The 20,290-nt window shown below is 43.1% G+C and overlaps 1 protein-coding gene across 2 annotated transcripts in view; it reads left to right on the top strand.

The window, feature by feature from the left end:
- RYK (receptor like tyrosine kinase) overlaps positions 1-20,290 on the top strand; it is a 734,028-nt gene that overhangs the window by 331,094 nt on the left and 382,644 nt on the right. For both annotated transcript variants that reach the window (XM_085634236.1, XM_085634235.1), the window contains exon 6: positions 19,517-19,661. In XM_085634236.1, the coding sequence (XP_085490362.1) occupies positions 19,517-19,661 (145 nt within the window). The remainder of the gene's footprint in view (positions 1-19,516; positions 19,662-20,290) is intronic.

Here is a 20,290-nt window from a genome sequence, read left to right as displayed (position 1 = left end):
ATGATTTGCCTCGCAACACCTAGTGTGTGTAATACATTTGCGATTGCGCCATATGCACGCACACTAGTGATAAATAATAAAGATTATGAGCACCGCGTGCCCCAGTAATAATTGATTACGATATTGATTCACTCACGGATTCCCTGTGTATGTCTACACTATTGGGGCACATTGTAGCCACGCAAGCCTGTTCTAGTGTTCGTGCATGCCCACCATGCTACTGGCATTAGATCACCAGCCACAAGTTGAAAGGAGCATGCATTTAGTTTATATGCATGATTCACAACAGTTTTACAGATCCTTACTAATTAACTTTTTATTTTCAGGTAATCTCAAACGGAGATACTGTGAGTACATTACCACTACACTCACAGCACACTTTAGGGTGTGTGCTGATATTTACACGTGGCCTATACCTTGTTTTTATGGCCATTCACCTTTTTCTGGTCCTGACGAAAGCCTCTAGAACCATCCAGAAGGCTGAAACTAGTTGACCTTATTTACAAGGGATTTCAGGAAAATAATATTCCTAACTATATATCCCGCTTAACTTTTTAACATTAGTCCTGGGACCCTTCTAATAAAAGTTTTTTCTAAAGGGTATTTCTCAGACTTTTTTAACCTATAATCACATCTCACATAGCACGCCACTCTCTGCTCAATATCCTGCTCCGCTGTAATCCAGGCGTCGTAGCACAGCTGGATTGTACTAGGCAATCGAGTTGGGCCCCAATGATGAAGCATGCCACCTACTAGGTAGGTGGGTGAGGGGTTTTTTCCACAGCAGTTGTGCTCTCTCCTTTCACGTTTCCCTTAAAGTGATAGCAAAAAACGTTTGCTCTGAATCATCAAAAAGGCTATTCAGGTCAATCCACAGCACTTTTGACAATTTCACAAACCTGTCTACCTGCCTATACCACTCGAAGGGCTTTTCTCTCAGTCGAGGAAAATCATTCGTAAATGACAAAATATCCTGTCTAGTCCATGGGACATGTACATATCCTCCTCCAGGAATCTCTCTCATAGGATAAGTATCCACTGTTTTCTCTTTTTCCTCTCATGGGAAAAGCGGAGTAAGTCCTGTCCACTGAATCTTCCCTTTTCTTGTACCATCTATCCTTCCATTTTTCCACATCACCCCATTTTCGCAATAAGGCAATCATTTCCTTAATCTGTCCTGTTCTGCCAGCACCATTAAGATTCTCAATATCCTTGTCGGAGAAATCCACCCTGTAAGGCTTCTGCAAAGCTTTCACCTTATCCATATCAACCCCTTGTTCACTCGCTATTGCTCTTAACCTGTCATGTGTACTCTTTGCCCTCCAGGTAATACTCTTGCACATGAATAACAACTCTCCATCATGATGGTTTTTCAGTATATCTGTAGGAATTGTTCCTGTAATAAGCTCCTCCAATTCTATGCGCAACCTGGCTACATCAATTGCCTGTGAATCTTTATCCTTCTTTTGAAGAACTTTCAACCAATCATTCAAATCCTCAGCTGTTATTTCTGTAGATTTTTTCACTGCACCCACTTGTTCTGTCATTCTCTGTGGTTCCAAAATCGTTCCTCCCAAACAACCAGTATTCAATCCTGAATTAGGCTGTACATCTGATCCTCCACTACATGTGTCATGTCTCGACTGTCTCAAATTATTTCCTCCTGTTCTCATTCCTGATTCCTCCAAAGAGCAAGTACCAACCAAACCATTTCCAACATAGGGAACTGTCAAACCATTTTCACCCATTCTCTGTTTATCGAAAATAGGCACAACCGGACCTATGTTTACAGGCACTGTAACAGCTTCTAGATTTTTCGTCAGCTCTCTAATTTTCTCAGTCAGTTCAGATGTCGTTCTGGCTAATTCTCTTGTTTTCTCGTCACTGACTCGATTCTCTCTCTCCCGCTCTCTCTCTCTTTCCCTTTCCGTGAAAGAGCTACCACTTTTCAGATCAGGTGTCACAACCTCAGTTTTCACAATTCGCAAAGTATCTCTTATTGGAATAGCAACTTGCGTACTTTCTTCTGGTTCTGGTCTATACGGAGGTGGTCTCTTGTAAATCATGTCATCCAAGACCTCATCCTCGTAATCATTAACCCCATACCTTCTCACTTCTGCATCAGGCACCCTTTCTGTACCCTTCCTCTCTTCCTTCTCGTCAACTGTCCTCATAGGATATAATCCCTCTGACATACTAGCATCTCGCCATCTCCTCATTCGATCATGATGAGTTTCACGATCATATTTCCTCCCGAACATGTACCTATAATTGCCTCCACTCCTCTGCTTTTCTCGCTCATGCACCTCATCTTCCCATTGTACCAACGCCTCAAACTGTGTCGGCCTTGGTCTAGGCTCTAGACACATCATTTTTTCCCGTAAATTTCTCAACACGGCCATATTAAATGAACCATGTTCCGGGAACGCTAAGACACCATCTTCTTTAGTATACTTAGCCCAGTTATCTAACCAAATACAGGTATGATACCCATATTTCGCAACCATGAAGGATGCAGGAGTTCTCGTTGGAGGTAGCAATTCACCTTCTCTAGTTATTATGTTCTTATCCTTGTCAAACCACCTTTTAATTTTACCGAACAAGGATTTCTTTTTCTTTTCCTCAGGTTGGTAATACATTTTAACGTTTACCACTATTCTCTAGTCTCTTCCGCAACTGTACGATCTTTTGTCCAATAACAGCGCGACTCACACTAATCCTGGAGCGTCTACGTCACCCTGTACTCCTTCCAATCCCTGCGCGGCTCACACCAACGCACCAATCTCAGCACGAGCACTGTTCTGATCCACTACCCAATCACAGCGCGGTCTGTATGACGTCAGCAGTCGCTGCAGTCGCTTCTGCTCTGTCTCCTGTCACTTGTCTACCCCTCCTTTACAAAGCCTTCTCAGTAGACTTCGTTTCAGATCCTACAAAATCTATTAGTTACAACATATAAACATCTCCATTGTCTGCTTCGCTAACCACAGAATAGTAAAGAAAATTTTTCTCACAAGAATCCCGCTTCTCTTTAGAACAGCGCTTGCCTCTGCTCTACCACGGAATTATTACTTTCGTTGACACAGTAGCACATCCCTCTACTCTGCCCTTCTAACATGCATCCATTAACTGTTTCCTCTAGGACTGCTCCAAAGAGTCTTACAATCAACTAAATGCTCATACATTCACGCACTTTCATACCAGAAAAATGTAGCACAATCACACAGAATCCTGCCTTTCCCGAGAACAGCGAACGGTCTGTCCCACTACAGAATTATAACACACGTTAACCAAGCAGCGCTTACCTCTGCCCAGTCCTTCAGACAAGCTCAGAGAATACCTATTACTTCTCCAGCGATAAGCTTTAACGGCAAACCTTACGGATCCCTGGGACTTAAGACCAGAGTTTCACAGATAACCTTCGCTACCATACGCACTCCTTTTATACCAGAAATATATCTCTAGTAGTAACACATGACGATGTCACTGATTCCGAACCCAGACAATGTGACGCGCAACTTCAATTGTCACACGCTTTTCCCTGCATACGTACAGGGCCAACAATCTTGTTTTTCCCGAGAGCAGCACTCACTTCCCTCTGCCCTACTACGGAACTGTCACCAGCTCCCCATGTTCCAGAAGCCGTACACACTACATAAAACTCAACACGACGACCTCAACATATAGTATTAGTACATATACCAACATAAATCAATGAATCAAAAAGCCTATGTACAAACAATCTATTAAATCAAGACAATAATCTAAAACCATAATACTGCTACCAGGAAACTGCTGCAGATCGGCGCATATAAATTCTCCCTACTTCCATGGACAGAGTAAATCCACAGTCGCACGCACATACACTCATCATACGCTAGGGCCCATCACACTGAAATTCACACTATTACTCTATCCCCACTGAATATAGGAGAGAAACCTAAACCAATCTGCATCTAAAACGAGGTCAATGCAACCATAAAGAAATTGTCCTGAGTCGTGATTTAAAACATAGGAAAAACATTTGAAACTCAATAAATGACAAAGAAATAACCACTCGACACTGATATTCAAACAAAGATCATTTTTTATCTAAATTAGTTCAATGAAAGTCAATCAATAGCAAGATCATTATTCTCATAATTACCTATTCTAGCTAAATGGGTAAGGACAGGTCTCTCAGTAAAGTCTCCCGAATCGCCGTCCTCTTGATCAGCATCGATCCTCACAAGCATAGGTTCAGGAAGAAGTGGCCTTAGACCCTCCCTAGTCTAACATTATTTATAATAAAACTAGCGAAATAAAAGTATCAAACAAATTCTGAGTGTCCGTTGAGCCGCTGAGCAGAGCGAGCAGGAAAGGATGTCGCTTGGTAACATTTAGAAAACCTCCGCTCAGGAAAAATCACAAAAATAAAAACACGGAAGAAGGAAACTCGAGTTTGCAAGCGATACATTTATGAATGCTCTTCCTTGGTACCATAGCGAAGCCACCACAGGGTTATCGTAGTTCATTGTGGCTTTATTCTTTTCCAAGGGCAATTGGAAGCATGCCCGGAGCTGCTGTCCTCACGGAAACTTTTAAATCAGACAGAGGCTGTGGTCAGGTGACTTTCAACCATGTTCGGCAAGGCCTCTCGTCAAAATTCAATCACTCGAGCGCAGGCTGTAAATAGCAGCCATCTTGGTTTAGGCCAAAACGGACCATCTTAATTAAAAGAAACACAAAACAATGTTACCACATCATAATGATTATACAGTGTTAATCCCCACTAATACCCTTATGTGTATGTAATTACCTAGCCGTCTGCAACACAAAGAAGCATTAGCACACATTATTTTAAAAGCGCAAACTCGAAACAAATAGCACTTTTGCGACACTCATTTAATTAAATTGCACATATTATTAGGCAACGTATATGCATTCCCACGTGTAGTTTCTCTCATTAGTAATGTTGGTTAATCAAGACTTTTAACAAAACTAATAATTAGTGATTATAAATTAGTAATTTTAATCATAACATATAAACAAAACTGGAGCTTAAAACTCAATAAATTTTCAACAGAAAACTCTGCTCCAGCACATCCACATTTACTAGTTTCTGTGGCAGTTACTTCTCCACAACTGGGGAGAAACCTGAAAGTGGAAAGCTAGCAGCAACAAAGAGGATGGAAGTGCACCTCAAGGATCCAAGAGGCAAGATGAACAGTAGCTCACAAACTGCCCTAGAAATGCGTTTACATATTTATAGTTGTCCTAAGATCCATTGTAGGCACGTGGTTACCTGTCTTGCACATTATGCAAATGAAGACGGGATTGTTCTCCACTGCATTGTATGTACATTCTGAGATACTGAGGGGGCAGAGTGTATAGGGCGAGGGTCAGAGTCGAGGTCAAGAGAGAGGAGTGGGCTGCCTGGACACCTTTGTCAATGGCTTGGTCAGTGTACTGAGGGCTGGGGTAAGAGCAGTGACAGAAGAGAGGGTTAGAGAGGGGCAGCAGGCAGAGCTAGCATCACCGCTCATCCATCAGCTACCACCGACCCTTTCAAGGGTAGTTCTTCTGATGGACAGAGAGCGACGGGGCCATTTGGTAGTGTACTCAGCACACTAAGTGCTTCCGGAGCAAGACAGCCAGAAAGGCACTGGGGCAGCCCATGTGAGTGTGGGCGGAGGAGTCCCGTGGCAGGGCGTGAATAAAACGCCTCTACTATTCTTTCAGAAGTACAGGTCTATCACTCTATCTGCGGGTTTCCATACAGCCCAGTCTGCTATGCAGTAGGTAGTTCCCTGGGACAAACGTGGCTCTGCAGTCATAAAAATCATTAAGAAAAGCACAGCGTGCTTTAGAACTACTGTTCACTGCTACCGATCTTTTTAAAACAAACATATTGGCAGCAAGTTTACATGCATGTAGTAGCAGATTATTTTACCCAAAGTGCACTGAAGAAAGTGCAATCAGAAACCTATGTGGCGGCGATCATTTTTAAATTACCAAATTAACACACGCACTCGACTGGCTGCAGCACTCGCTGTCTTACTTGCGAGGCCGGAGCCACAGCAATGGGTTTACAGTGCAGCGGGCCAGCTGCCGCCGGGCTGCCTCCTCGGTCCAGTCCTGGCTGCGGCAGCGTCACATCCTCCGCAATTCGCGGTGGGGTCACAATTTACTGCTGCCATGATGTGCTCCAATCACCTAGCCAGCCTCCCAGTCTCAGAAACAACTGCAGAAGCTGGCGACAGCACTAGCAGGAGGCTACGTTCCCGTACTGCACCTAAAGAAGTCTGACTGTATCACATGACTGAGGTCAGTCAGAGAAGCGCCGTGGCAGGAAACCCCTTCTATATTGATACATTGTAGCAGCCAGCTGCTACTAGTTCATCCAGCTGTACCCCCAAGCCTGCGGGCGTAGCACACCCACGTCAGAGCGCTGCCAGACACTCAAGCTCTATTTTAACATAGTAGGCACCGCGAACAGCTTGACAGCTAAGGTGCTATGACTGTATTGAGTGACAATGCATTTCAGTGCGGTGATGTGGAGCACCACACTGAAATGCTTTAGTCTAACGCCTGATGCGTGATACTTGGCAGGACTGCTTGGATTATGTTGTCTTGTGGCTGCCAACGACCCTTTTGACGATCTGTCTTCCTATCATCAGGACCCTGGCACTCCCGAAGCATGATGAAGCTGACAGGGATTTAAGGGACGGAAGGTTAAAATATTCAGAGTAGGGATTTTTAGGGAGACAGAGGTGCTGCTTGGGGCAAGAATGCCTGAGGTACTGCTTACAGTAATTGACTGGTCTTTTACTTTTAAACTTTCCTCCTTGGCCCTCTCTGCCTCACCACCACTCCTCCCCACACAGTATCCCCTGTTCAAAATGGTACACTAGAAGTATTTAAATGAGTACAAGTATGAGACTTAAAGGCTCTCATTTTTGTTTCAATTTTGCTAATATTATTGACAAACTCCTGCACGCATTCAGTTTAAAGACCGACAGCAAGTTGTGGTGTTTAACTGTGGTAGATCTTTAATAGGTCTGCTTGCCTTGCTTAGGAAACGTTTGTGGCCCTATCTTAACCCCTCTAGGCTTTCCTCCTACTCGATCACCTGCTTTTTTTGTTTTATTCCATCTATTCCCGCGATCTCACACTGCAGAAATGAAGCGTCCATACAAAATGTCACACAGTAAGGGGATGAAAAGCTGTTGTAAAGCTGAGAGAAGAATGAATACCATAAAGTTCTGAGGACCACTAAAAATGACACGAGCATGTGGCCAAATGAAAACCCGAGACTATACAGGGAGAGAAGAGAAGGAACAGGATCTAATGAAGTAAGGACATCTACTTAGAATTGAAAAACACAGATATTGGGAAGTACGAAAAATACAGATTTGTCATACGCGATGAATAGTGGAGATTGGCTTTAATGAAATCTTTCCACACCAAGAAAGTCATTACCATTTGAAATAAATAGAATAGAGGAATATGCATCATATTTGATTGGGGACTACATGAATTGAATTGTAATCTATTTTAATAATAGCAAGTTTTGGTGGAGTTTATGATGAAAACAAAAAATGTATTCTTACAACTTTTTCTTTTTTTTAACAAAGTTGATGCACCATAGAAAAAGAACTGGCTGATAACGAGCAAGCAAACTGTCAATAGCCTGGTCTTGTTCCTTTTCCTAATATGAATATAGGGATAGCATGAATGTAACGTAATACCTGTGTTAATTTCTGGTCCTTGTAAAATAATTAATTTTAGATGTCAGTTGTCTGAGGGAATTTATTTATAATAAAGTTACCGACAACAAGATGTACACATAAATGTAAATCTTTGTATTAAAAAACGTTTTAGGACTGGTTTTGTGCAATGAAGAATAACCAATTGAAAATAGCATTGAGTGATAAAATTCTTTGGAGAATAATTCTGTAAAACTATAACAATTTAGCAAATTGAGCGTTGGTAAATATGTAGATACAGAATCTGATACAGATGTTTGAATACTCCAGAGAATCGTACAGAGCACAGTGAGCCATTTGGGAATACAATTTCATTTCTCTTAATGCTGATGACATTTTAATATATATCTGCTCAGCCCAGATAGACCTAATCCTTTCACACGTGTGCTAACAGAGTACCATGGCCTCTGTGGGCTCAAGGTAAACCCTGCGGAAGAATGCCATCCTGCACGTACTTACACTGGGGACTGACCCCATCAGGTGGGCACCAGACACTATTTAATGTCTTGATATAAGAATTTTCTATACCTACTGTGAAATTTTTGAGGGCAACCTTGGATCTGCACTAAGGGCAATCCACGCCCAGGCCAGTTTTTAGACCACCCTCCCACTGACTCCAGTACGGCGAGTGGCCCTCTCCGAAATGGTGGTGTTGCTTGATTTACTAGTTAGTAAACCTTCCAGTGCTTATTCCAGGAAAGGTATTTAGCGAACTCAATGTTATCTTGTAAGACATCATTTGGGGCACCAGGAGAAAGTGGATAACATTGTCCAAACTCTACCTCCCCACTGACCAGGGCAGTTAAAATACACCTGACTTCCACAAATATTACCTTGCAGCTCAGCTACAGTGGCCAATACTCTGGCTGGCGGGTCACCATCTTGCTGAAACATGACTCACACTGGAACAGCTGCATGGCGGCTGACTCCACAACATTCTGCTCCGTCAAATCTGAACTCTTCACTCAATTAGCTGTCAGTGGCAGCGCAAAATCTCTCTATCTCTACGAAGCTCACCTTGGACAAGGTTGATGTGAAGAACAAGAGAATTGTGATGAGGTTAATGCTGGAATTTTGGGGATGAGGCATTCAGCTATACACGGTGAGCTTGGTTATCACTGCCTAGGTAAGGTGACTCTGAGGTGCAATGCTCGAGTCTTGCTCTTGTTGTTTACAATTTATTGTTTTTAGGTTAGTTACATTGGGTAAACGAGAGTGAGCTAAGACTTCAACTCCCAGTATGCATTAGGTGGTTGAATGGCGAGCCAGGACTGGAGCCATGGTTATCGGTGTCATGGAGCCATCGGTTATCCTTATGCAGATGGGTGTTGGTGGGGCTGCTGCCTAAGGACTGCAAAGTGGGAGTGGCATGCAGTCTTATGGCTGGAAATAAGAATTGTTGCTGCATACGTTTTTACTCCCTTGGGAGCTCACATCGGTAGGTTAATAGCTTAAACTACAAAGCTGGCTGGAAAATGGCTAGTTACTGCCTGAGGAGGCTCTCCTATATGCCCCGGCCATTCGATTGAAAGGTTTGCCAACCAGGCCAGCGTCAATTTCCTTTGGTCAATTGGTGTGCTGGTGTGCGTGCTAGTCTGAGCACTGTTGATTTGTTTGAAGACTGCCTCCTCCTTGACTTTAAGGCCTTGCGCAGCCATCTGGTCCACCCTGCCTGGAAGTTCCTCACCTCTAGGATATGGATGGCTCTGCACCAGATATGGCAGACAATTTGTCTGGAACCACTCACACACTTGGCCCTTCAAGCGTTGCACACCAGGGTACACGGATGTTGGTTGGTGTATTGGCTTTAGAAGGGGATCTGAACGCACGCTGGTGCCCCCCAGCATGTGCTGCTGGCCGCCTGGGAGATGAGCTCCACATACTGTTTAACGACTGGGAGTAGCAGGCTGCACTTCAATATCCTTCAGAAATCCCTCGTAGCTGTCTTTTTTAAATGTATTCAAACATGTTTTCTTCACAGGGCATACTTAACAACCCAGAAACTCCATGCACTCTTCTACAGCATCCCCGACCTGCCCATAATGCCAACAGATGCCGGCCCACCTGACCCACATGATGTGGGAATGCACGCTGCTTCAGTCTTATTAATCTGCTACCCTCTCTACCTTAGGTGTCACGTGTCTGCAGTTAGTGGGCTACCCCTGGCCATAGGAGCTACTCGCCAATAGATTCCTGGATCTTGACCTCCTGACACCCCGACGTATCTCTCAACAATGGATGGCAGCAGCCCACCGCCCACCCCCCCCCCCCCCGTCCTCCTGGCACTTTGACCTACAACACTGGAGGCAAGCTGAGGGTACAGCAAACAGGGAGAAGCGTAGGTCCAGTGGATACCCATTTCAGATCTGTGGGACGCTCTGGTCCATGCTGGTAAAGACATGACCTCCAGTGACGGCCTCCCACCATGAGAGCACCACCCCCTCCCTCCTCACCCCACCTACTGTCAAAAACCCTGTATTTTGGCTGATCCCCCAAGTCCCTCTACCAGAGACTGCATTTCGGGGCTGACTGCCAATTCCGATTATACTGTTGGCTGGGCACACAAGTGTAAGTACATCATTAGAGATATGCTGACCCACTCAATGAAGTCGTTCTAAAGCCACTAGAGATTAACCCCCCCCCCCCTCCTTATGTTGTTTGTAAGTTGTACTAATGCTTCATGAATGCTCTACTGATACAGCCCAGAACTGCAGCAGCACCCTTGGGACGCCTGTCTTTTCTACATGTAGACTTGCAATGGGACAATGTGCTGAACAATAATATAGTACATCTTTTTTTATAAAACCACCCTACATAGCAGATGGGCAAGGTTGATCCATAAGCAGGAGAGACTGTTGTGGTGCTGCTCTACAGGCAGTCTTTCCTCGCTTCTGCCCCAGGAAGTCCTGACGTGGATTAGAGATGCAGCAATCTTGTTCTCATTTTTGAGACCTAGGGGCAGTGTAACACTCCATTGCCAGTATGGTACCTGTTGTACAAGAATTGGCCAGCCATAGCAGCCACACCAGAAACCCATTGCTTCATTCAAGGGTAGGCACGTGCCTGCCTATAACATCTAGGCGTCCGCGAATTCTAGACTGTACCATTCCCTCATTGGGGAGACTGAACTTTGTTGGCTGCCCTCCCCAACCTCCTTTTGTTTTTCTTTGTTTCCAACTGGAACACCTGAAAATGGTCATTTTGTAGAAATTGTTACTCCCTAGACATGACAGCTTTTGTGAAAAATCTTGGATTTTTATTGCTGGTTGTCATCAATCCGTCCACACAGTAAAAGCCACACAGTAAAGAAATCCCAATTGAAATCTCGATATTTTCTGGTATTCTAGGCCTCAGCCTACTTACTGTACTTGTTTTTCCTCAAAGGAATCTTCATGCACACTATTGTCTTATCCAGTTCTACTCTAATTTGGCCTGCAAGTTTAACTCCTTTATGTAATTAATTTTGCCCCTTCTTCACAGTGTTTAAATTTGCACAGATATTGTTAAATTTAAATTTGTACCACAAATACTTTTGTGTGCTTCACACTAAAAAGGAGAGCTAATTAATATAAATGGTATACACCACTGCGGAATTCATTGAAAATGTGCTTTTAAATCTCTAAGCACCACTTAGTGCATTGTGCTCAGTGACCTAAATATGAATTTCTTTCTCTACCTCCTTATCACCTTCCAATTCCTACAGGAGTATCTGATACCGAAAAATGGCAAAGTATTCTTGTTATCTTGCTGTTCATTTTATTCACCTTAGGTTGCTGAAGTGTTTAACCACTATTCTCTGAACCTGGGATGTTGTATATAATGTGAACTTTCTTCAACAGTTTCTCAGCATACCTTGCTGCCAAAGAAACTACATGCTAGTGGCTACAATGCTGATGACTAAGGCTTTCCCCGTCAGGCTGTACTTTTAAAACATCCACTCACTTTATTTACCGATGATATCTACAAGTGGACCCCTCCTGCATCATGGCCTAGAGAGCCAGATATACTTCATTGGAACTAGGTTGGCTCTCTTTTGAAATCCTATACACTTCCACACTTTCAAAGAATACTTCTAAATATTTGAGCAGATGTTACACAAAGAATTCCCCGAAATTCTCAGCTTAGATCAGTACTTATGGTCTTGCAAAGGTATATAGAAAACCGACTTCATATATTACTGTAGATTAGGCTCTTTTCAAGCTCCTTCGCTATGCTGACGGATGCAAAAATGGGAAAATCATGATACACGCTACTGACCACGGTTCCTGGAGTACAAGAAATTCCTCCCCAAGTGTAAGTCCCTACATACCCCCAGTGTCTTATTCTCAACCTGAATATACTGCAAATTCCAACCTCTTTACCCTTGCCCCAGGCAAGTAATCATTAATTCTCTCCTGCCCTATACAACAAGAAGAATCCATTGCCTGATGAGCTGATAAAGCAGAGTAGTGATATGCCTAATCTCTCAGCCACTATCGAGAGTTCTGTTCTAGCGAGATTAGAGGCTGTATCCCAGTATTAAATTGTACGGATACCACACACTAGTCATCAACCCCCGGTTTCATGATACCTAGGAATAACTTAAGAACAGAAAGTACACAACACAGGTTCCAGCAGTCCATGCACACCTTACCATGGCTCTCCATATTACAGCAAACTACTTTCTATAACTTGCAGAAATAATATCTCCTTCACAAACAGAGCATCATAATACTTTGTAAAGAAAGGTATGGTGGATCTTTAAGATCGAATCTGAAGGAGATAAGTCTTTCTCAAATGCGTCAAGAATTCTCATTCCTCCAAGAAACCTGCTTCAGATCCCTGATGGGAAGGAACTCAATCCAGGAAACCCTTTATTACACGCTAATCCTAGACTCCTGGTGGACTACTATCTGTTGGCTCTGTCACTTTTCTTATCATTTCCATTCATTTCGGTCTTCTTCGGCTTTGCATCATTTCTAGGGATGCTAATTTGGTTTCCCCCACCAGTGCCCACTTTACCACATTTTCTCTCAAGTTTTCCTCTTCGGGTCTCGAGTGTGTAGACAGTGCCAGTGGTACGCTTCAAGCTTAGTACTATGTGGTACTGAGCCAGAAGCATACTTGGGGCACAAATCTATGATTGTGGCAGCAGACCATGCATAAACAATAATTAAGGAGTGTTTCCCCTTGGGAGGTGCAACTTAGTAGAAATCTGCTTCTTTTATTTGGCTTTAGTCCTATAGGACTAGATCATATGTATGAATTAATGGTGTAGTTCCCAGTATCTGGAGCAGTTACTTGTTTAGGTAAGGTACATTTTACTTTCACTCTGGGTAGTGAAATGGGTTGTGTGTGATGTAGGGTATTGTACTAATTTGAATCCATTATTGAGGAGGCTTTTTTTTGGTAGGCAAGCCTTTTCCTGTTCCCTATCAGTCAGTGGTTTGGAGATGCGTATCCAATTTCTGTTTCCTTACATTCAAGTCCCCTGTATTTTTATCAGTTCTCAGTACTTTGTAGAGGTTGGGTGCCAAGTTTGATCCTGCCCCAGTTCTAGCATTACCACCATTGTTTGCATCATCTGGTGTTTCCTGGGCGTTCTTCCAGACTTCTTTCACTAGTTTAGCATGTTGTAATAATAGCACTACTCCAGACCCAACGCTTTCCAGTGGTTATTCATTATTGAGGACAAGGTCGCCGATTAAAGATCTGAGCTTTCTATAGCAGATACCTTCCACAAGTCCACTGATGTATGCCTGCTAATATATATAAATGGTTGGAGGGTTCAGATCCCCATCCAAGGGGTGTATGGTTGGCTAACTCACTTTGTTCACATTTCTTTACCATACAAATTACACTTGACTAATGAGGTAGGGGTAGTTTACGGCTGTCAAGAATTCCTGTCATACAAGGGAAACACGCCCTTATGTAAACAGGAGAGCTGTTACATAACTCAAGGGAAACACGCCCTTATGTAAACAGGAGAGCTGTTACATAACTCAAGGGAAACACGCCCTTATGTAAACAGGAGAGCTGTTACATAACTCAAGGAAAACACGCCCTATAAAGGGAGGAACCGGGAGGTACAAGGCTGTCGGATATTGTGTTTACACCGACGTACCTGCTTCGTGAAGAGCAGTGTTCCGGAGTGGTGCTCCAGTAAGGCAAGAACGGAGGTAGGTCGAGTCGTTACTCCCTGGGCCGTGTCTTGCCCCATCGTCACCTGTGAAGGACCCGGAAGCTCTACCGGTCAACCATTGAGCTTCGCTTTTTGACTCGGCTGAGTCCAAGCGCAGTGGCGCTTTTGCTGGTTGGAGTCGTAACTCCCAGCCCGACCAGAGACACAGGGACTGCCAGCTGTAACGCACACCAGGAGGTGTTTGCCGCGTTACAGACTCGGAAGTCCACAGGATCGATCGAGCGGCTGCTCTCGGTTCAGTCTTCTTGCTTGTGATTGGGGTATCGGTGACGCATCACCAGGAGGTGACTCCGCGTCCCGGTGCAGTCTGAGGAAGAGGTTGAGCGGCTGCTCCCTTCAGGTAGAGACCCCGGCTGGGTGTTTCCCTGACTCCTCGATTCTCCCCAACACTCTTCGTGCCCCTCACAGCCTACCGATTGGCATTGTCGGCCATTTCATTTCTGCCCTCTGTTGGCATACGCCGGGATCGGCGTATATGCAGAGGACGGTTAGGACCATCCGTGCTGTGGGCTGGTAACGTACTTAGCCTGGAGGATTCCAGTGACTATAACTTTTGTTTGTTCTTTGTATTTTATTTGCCTTCATTAAAAGAACTAACCCTTCGCAAGTGGTTGCGTCCTCATTGTCGTGTCTGTTAAACGATCCTGAGACGTTCAGGGCGTTACAACGGCGACCCCTGCTACCCATCATTAAAAGTTCTCTCAGTAGCTCGGCGTCCTACTTTCCGTACAGTATTTTTTGTATCCCCTTTCTAAAGTCATTTTACTTAATGTTGAAGGTTTGCTACGTAAGTGGAGAACACAAGACTATTAATCTTGATACCCTAGCGAATAGAGTACCCTTGACTCTTTAAGGTATCCCAGCAGAACCAGACTTGGTAACCTAAACTTATGACTGTGCCTGTGATCATGGATGAGGTAGCCATCAAAACTAAAATGGAAGAAAACTGAAGTGTGGGCCCAGTGGTTCTTTAGAGCAAAAGTAGGCTAAAAGAAAAAAAAGCCCTTGGATCCACAGCGAGGTACTTATGCGTAAGCCCTTCCAAGAAGAATCTGGATAAGCTCCATGTTGAGAGAGAAAATCCTAAAAGCTCATTTTTGAGACAAAAGCATTTTTTTATTGGATTCAACTCTACAGATGTAACCAGCATTTGCAAAACCAATGTATCATATTTTGGACACACTGGCTTTTCCAGTGGTTTCAGCATTATGGTACCGTCTATAAATATTGCATATGTTGCAAAAGTAAAGACTTTGAATTTGTTAACGTTTGTGAAATCTTTTCTGTAGTGTATTGTAATTGTAATTTACTTTACATCAGCAAAGCCAAAAGGTCTTGGCTGTAAAAGGCTCTTCTATTGGGGTTTCCAATGCTTTAAGGTACATGTGAGCGGAGTCGCATTTAGGTGTCCGAGTGAGTTGTGGTTGTGGGTTGGTGTTCATAATGGGACATGATTAAGAGCTCTGGAGCAGAGGCTGAAGGCAGTGGGAATCAGTGGGCCATAACAGTGTTCAGATTACATGCTCATCCAATCTTTGGCCTCTCTCCAGTAATCACATAGTGCTGTTTAGTCATGTACAATTTTAATGACCAATTCTAATTATTTACTACAAATTCATTGTTTTTACTCCTTTATATCAAACTTCTAACAAGCACTCAGAAAGCCAATATGTTTGTTGCTGTCTAATACTTTTGGATACAGTAGCAGGAAACTCTAAAAGAGGCACCCACATTATGGCGAGGCTGAATGTAGAGCAAAACACTGGATTGCAGTTCACATGTTTTATGCCATGCCCCTAATATTCCAAAGTCCTTTTAGAGACGCCTCCTCCAACCCACATGCACGTTGTCTTCTCACTTAAAGCACTGTAGTTCTCCATATTCTTTTACCTACAGACAGTTAAAAGCCATGTCGTAGGCGAAACGTAAATTGTGATGTTGGAATACTGTAGAGTCCTCTGATTCCAAACTAAAAGTTGTGGAGCAAAGTGAAGGAGCGAACCCTTTGCTCTTATGCAGCACTCACTCAGCAGCGTCTCTGGGACGGCAGAGGGGGAAGTTGGGTACTTTAGTGAAAGAAAGCAGTGGGCCTGACCTCTTCCACTGTGATGCCCCAGGCCGTGATTGTAGCTCCCAGGGCTCTTGGTACCACCATGTCCCTTTAGGAGGAGTGCTGCAGTATTTATTACCCATCGAAGTTGTTCCAAAAGCTGTTTCGCTCATTGGCTTCCTGGCAAATCAGATCCAGATATGTTCAGCTCTTTGTTAGTCAAGCGCAAAGGGGGAGAACATGGGCAAGAGAGACCACAATAATGTGGCAGGGGGTGAGAAATTACTGAGGTTGACTGGAAGCAACAGAAGGGTGGGGGAAGCAACACAGAGGGTGGGGGCAAGCAACACAGAGGGTGGGGCAGAAGAAAAACAGGGGCACAGGTGAGGGAAGCCACACAGAGGATGCAGGGAGGGAAGGAAATCAACAGGGTGAGAGAGAACGTGGAACACTGGTGGAGGAGGAAAAGTAAATGCACAAGAGAATAACAGAAGTAGACCGGCACAAAGGGAAGAAAGTGCAACACAGACCGTGTAGGTGGAAGAGAAGCTTTATAGGGAGACAACTGGAAAATGCATGCATTCTCTTGGAGTACTTAACCAAATCAATGGAAAGATCCATATATTGAGTCCTTGTTCCAGGAGAAGGACAAACACCAGAATAGTGTAATGAATAAGAAGCATGAAAAGGAGTGACAGTGAAGCCAACCAAGGGTAAGCAATGGGAAGTCTCCAACTTCACTGTAAGCTAACAGTACATCTTGCAACAGACGGTGCATGCGTGGTCTAGTTGATAAGACCTAAAAAAAAATCTTAAACTGTTCAGTATGTCAAAGTCAACAAACCGCTCTTTATTTGTTTGTTCAGTTTGAACTCCAGGGACATTTTTGAAAACTTCTCCCTATTAAATGAGAAAATTGAGAAGCTCAAACTCACATGCTACCCACTGTTTAAGCAAACTCTGTTCTAGTGCAGAAAATCCTGGCGCACATCTCTGATCAAAGACGTTAGCTCTTCTCTGACACGTTTGATGAACCCGAGTAGGGCCCTCTCCCTTTGAAGTATTGACCCTGGCTTCTTAAAAACGGGGCAGCTGTGGCTGCTGCTCAAATAAGTCAGAGCAGATACTGAATGCAAACAACCTCCACTCGGAGTCTAGTGCACACTTCTGAGCTGAAGTCCTTAATTAGATGAAAACAAGTTACTTGACATCAGTGGGGCCTCAGGCTATGTTGAAACTCTGAGGTGGCGCATGCTACAAATCAGACAATGCTCCCTGCATCCTCCAAGGTGAATACTACTTACGCAGCCTCCTTGACCTGTCATGACATGGTTATCCAATGGGTCTGAAAGATGTTTTCCTAAACTGGTCTTCATCTTACCTGGATAACCTAAGTCCACGCATTACAATTTCAAATTCCCACTACAGACTCTATTCTCAGACAATGAGTACAATAAGGCCCCAGTTCTGTCTGGACTTTCTTCACGTCCTCTGTTTGCTTCCAAAATACTCCCAGCATCTCCTATCAGTTCTGTGCTGATGACATGAATAACATCACCAAATGACATATACCTGACCCAGGAGCTAGAAAAACTCCTGTCTGAATAAAACACCACAACCTTAAATTAAACTTATTGAAACCTGCAGGAATTCAGTTCTATCCTCCTAGATGCTTATCACAAGTTACCGAACAACATTCTGTTTTTAAAATCCCTCTTCTGTAGATGCATTTTTTGTTTCCTATATGTATGTTTCTGAAAACCCTTCATTTGTGTTCCTGTGTTCTCTTATAATCTGGAATCGTGTCATTATGGTTTTGTGTAATCATTAATCTTGTATCGGCATCTTTTTATATTGTTTTTGTCTGGCACGTGTTCTGTAGCCCTCAGAGGTCCAGTTTAACTACAGAGAACCTCAAAACAAACGCATCCAACTAAATAAAGACCAAGATCCTCGAACCTAGCCAGAAAGCAAATTTCTTTACTGGCTTAAATTCCACTTAAATGTGGATACAGATTCTGAAACTGGATCCAGAGCTGTTCTGATCTGCCAAAACTCACCGAACGAAGTATATGGACACTGTAATATTTGTATTCAGTCTCTCTAGGTATAGTTACACCACATAGGCACACTGTTAATCTAGGCATGTTTCTCAAAATCCTTGGAGATATAATATCATAATCCATTTCGTAGTTTGGGATAATCTGCCAGCCAATTAGTAGTTGTCACAACACCATTGATGATTATCGAAAGCCACACTTCTGTTAATTTCTCATTTTCAAAGCCGCTATGACTAATGTTGCCAGGTGGGCAGATTGTGTATATTGATTTCCTCCACCAGCCTTCACACCAATTCCACCAGACCTAAGGCAGCATCATTGACTAACCAGGGACAAAAACCTATTACAGAAAATTGTAATTTGCTTCCCTACGTGCCTTTTGTAAGTATGTATCACTGGATCAATCCTTCTACAAAAGATTCAGGTTTTCGTGAGGAAGATCTCTGCATCTGTATCGATAGAAGCCTCTCCTGCTATCGCAGTGTCCTCTCCCCCAAGTTGTTTGGTTTGTAGACTCTAGTTCCAATGAGTTGAGAATGCAGGAAATCAAGGACGAACGGAGTAAGGGAAAATTGTCTTCAAGTGATTCAGATAGTCCTGGTTCGTGCTATCAGCACTTTGACATCCACCCATCCATCCCCTTGTTAAATACATGTCATGCTTAGATTGTATATTGCTAAAAAGCAAGTTTGCAGTGGCTAGGGTTTATGGACGCTCTGTTTAGTGGGTGTGAACTGGACTTTGCAGGTGGAAATGTCTCTTGCATTTGAACCTTTCATAGAATGTGTTACAAAACTATTTGAGAATTAATCTTTTGGTCATTTTCATCTAGTTCTGTGTTAAGTGTAGACATTCCCAACCAGTTATTTAGGAGACCGAGAAAAATGTAAGATTAGTGGTAATGTTATGAAGGTTCGTTAGTGTACTCGCCATTTGAAAGCAAATCAGGATTGATACATTATGGAGGAAAAAAACTAGGGCAATTAACACATTTTTCAATTCGAAAATATTCATGATTTGTAATTTCAATTTTAATGTCCATCAGTGTTAAATGCTAATGAAATTAAACAATTGCAATATTAAGTGTATGCAAATTATACTTTGCGTTGCCAGCACCAAATGATGCTAGAATCTGTATTTATTTTTTTATGTGCCACAGTATTAACACCCCCTCACCACCACCTCAGCTTCAATCTATACTGTTTCTGTGCAGACTGTTTGGTGGTGAGGTTGTTGTTTGATACTGTGATTTTCCTTTGCTGAGTTCGAGGTTGGGAGTAAGGACTGGATTGAAACCAGTGTTTTAGCAGCCTTACTCAATCTCTGCCTTCCAGTCTTAAAGACCTCAGTCAGTAAACATGTTGATTAAACACCTTGATTAATGCACTGTTAAATGACAAACATTTTCTAACATACACATGCAGTAAGGCAAGCTGAAGTGTATATCTCTCAATCTATTTTTATTTCCTGCATTCAGTTGATCCTGTAAATGTGGCACCCACTACCTCCACTCGTGTGTTTTATATCAGTGTTGGGGTTTGCTGTGCTGTGATTTTCCTGGTAGCGATAATATTGGCTGTCTTACATCTACACAGCATGAAGCGAGTGGAGCTTGATGACAGGTGAGATGAGATGAATTATTGATTAAATACATGCATGATGCAAATTGTTTCTAAAATAATTGCACATACAGCATTCAAATACACCATTATAACTTACATGTATACATGTATGTGCATAAACAAATATGGATTTATTCATTTCTTTATTGCATTGTGGTCACCACTGTATAATTGTAGTTAGGCCAGAGTTTCCATAGGGGGAGCAGTTTTTGTTTTGCTAATGACTTGACTCCATTTGATGGTTCTGCATAAAACACGGCAAAAAACATAAATCATACACCTCAGCTACTTCCTGGGAAGTTTAGGGGTGATCCATCAAGCAAGGGGCCAAAAAAGAGGAGCATCTGGCGAGATATACTCGACGCCCAGGACATATTTTTGGGGTCAAGGGCAACAAGATTTCATGTGTATTTTTTCCTTGAGACCAGTAGACCCAACCCCCTGAAGCACAAAGCCTTTGTCTGCCGGTTTGCAAATCCACATTATGGAACAGGGAAGGGCACTGTCTGCAGTTAAGGGAATATCTTTGCACCTATGTTAATGCTGTTCAAACTTGTATTTATGGTTCATTAATGGAAAGCCTTTATTAGGGTGAGCGCTTTAAGTAAATGTTAGAAGTTCTGACTGCA

The sequence above is a fragment of the Triturus cristatus genome, chromosome 11 (assembly GCF_964204655.1).
Source record: "Triturus cristatus chromosome 11, aTriCri1.1, whole genome shotgun sequence".
Lineage (NCBI taxonomy): Eukaryota > Metazoa > Chordata > Amphibia > Caudata > Salamandridae > Triturus > Triturus cristatus.
Note: the sequence above shows the minus strand (reverse complement) of the source record. Positions and strands in the feature narration are given on the sequence as shown.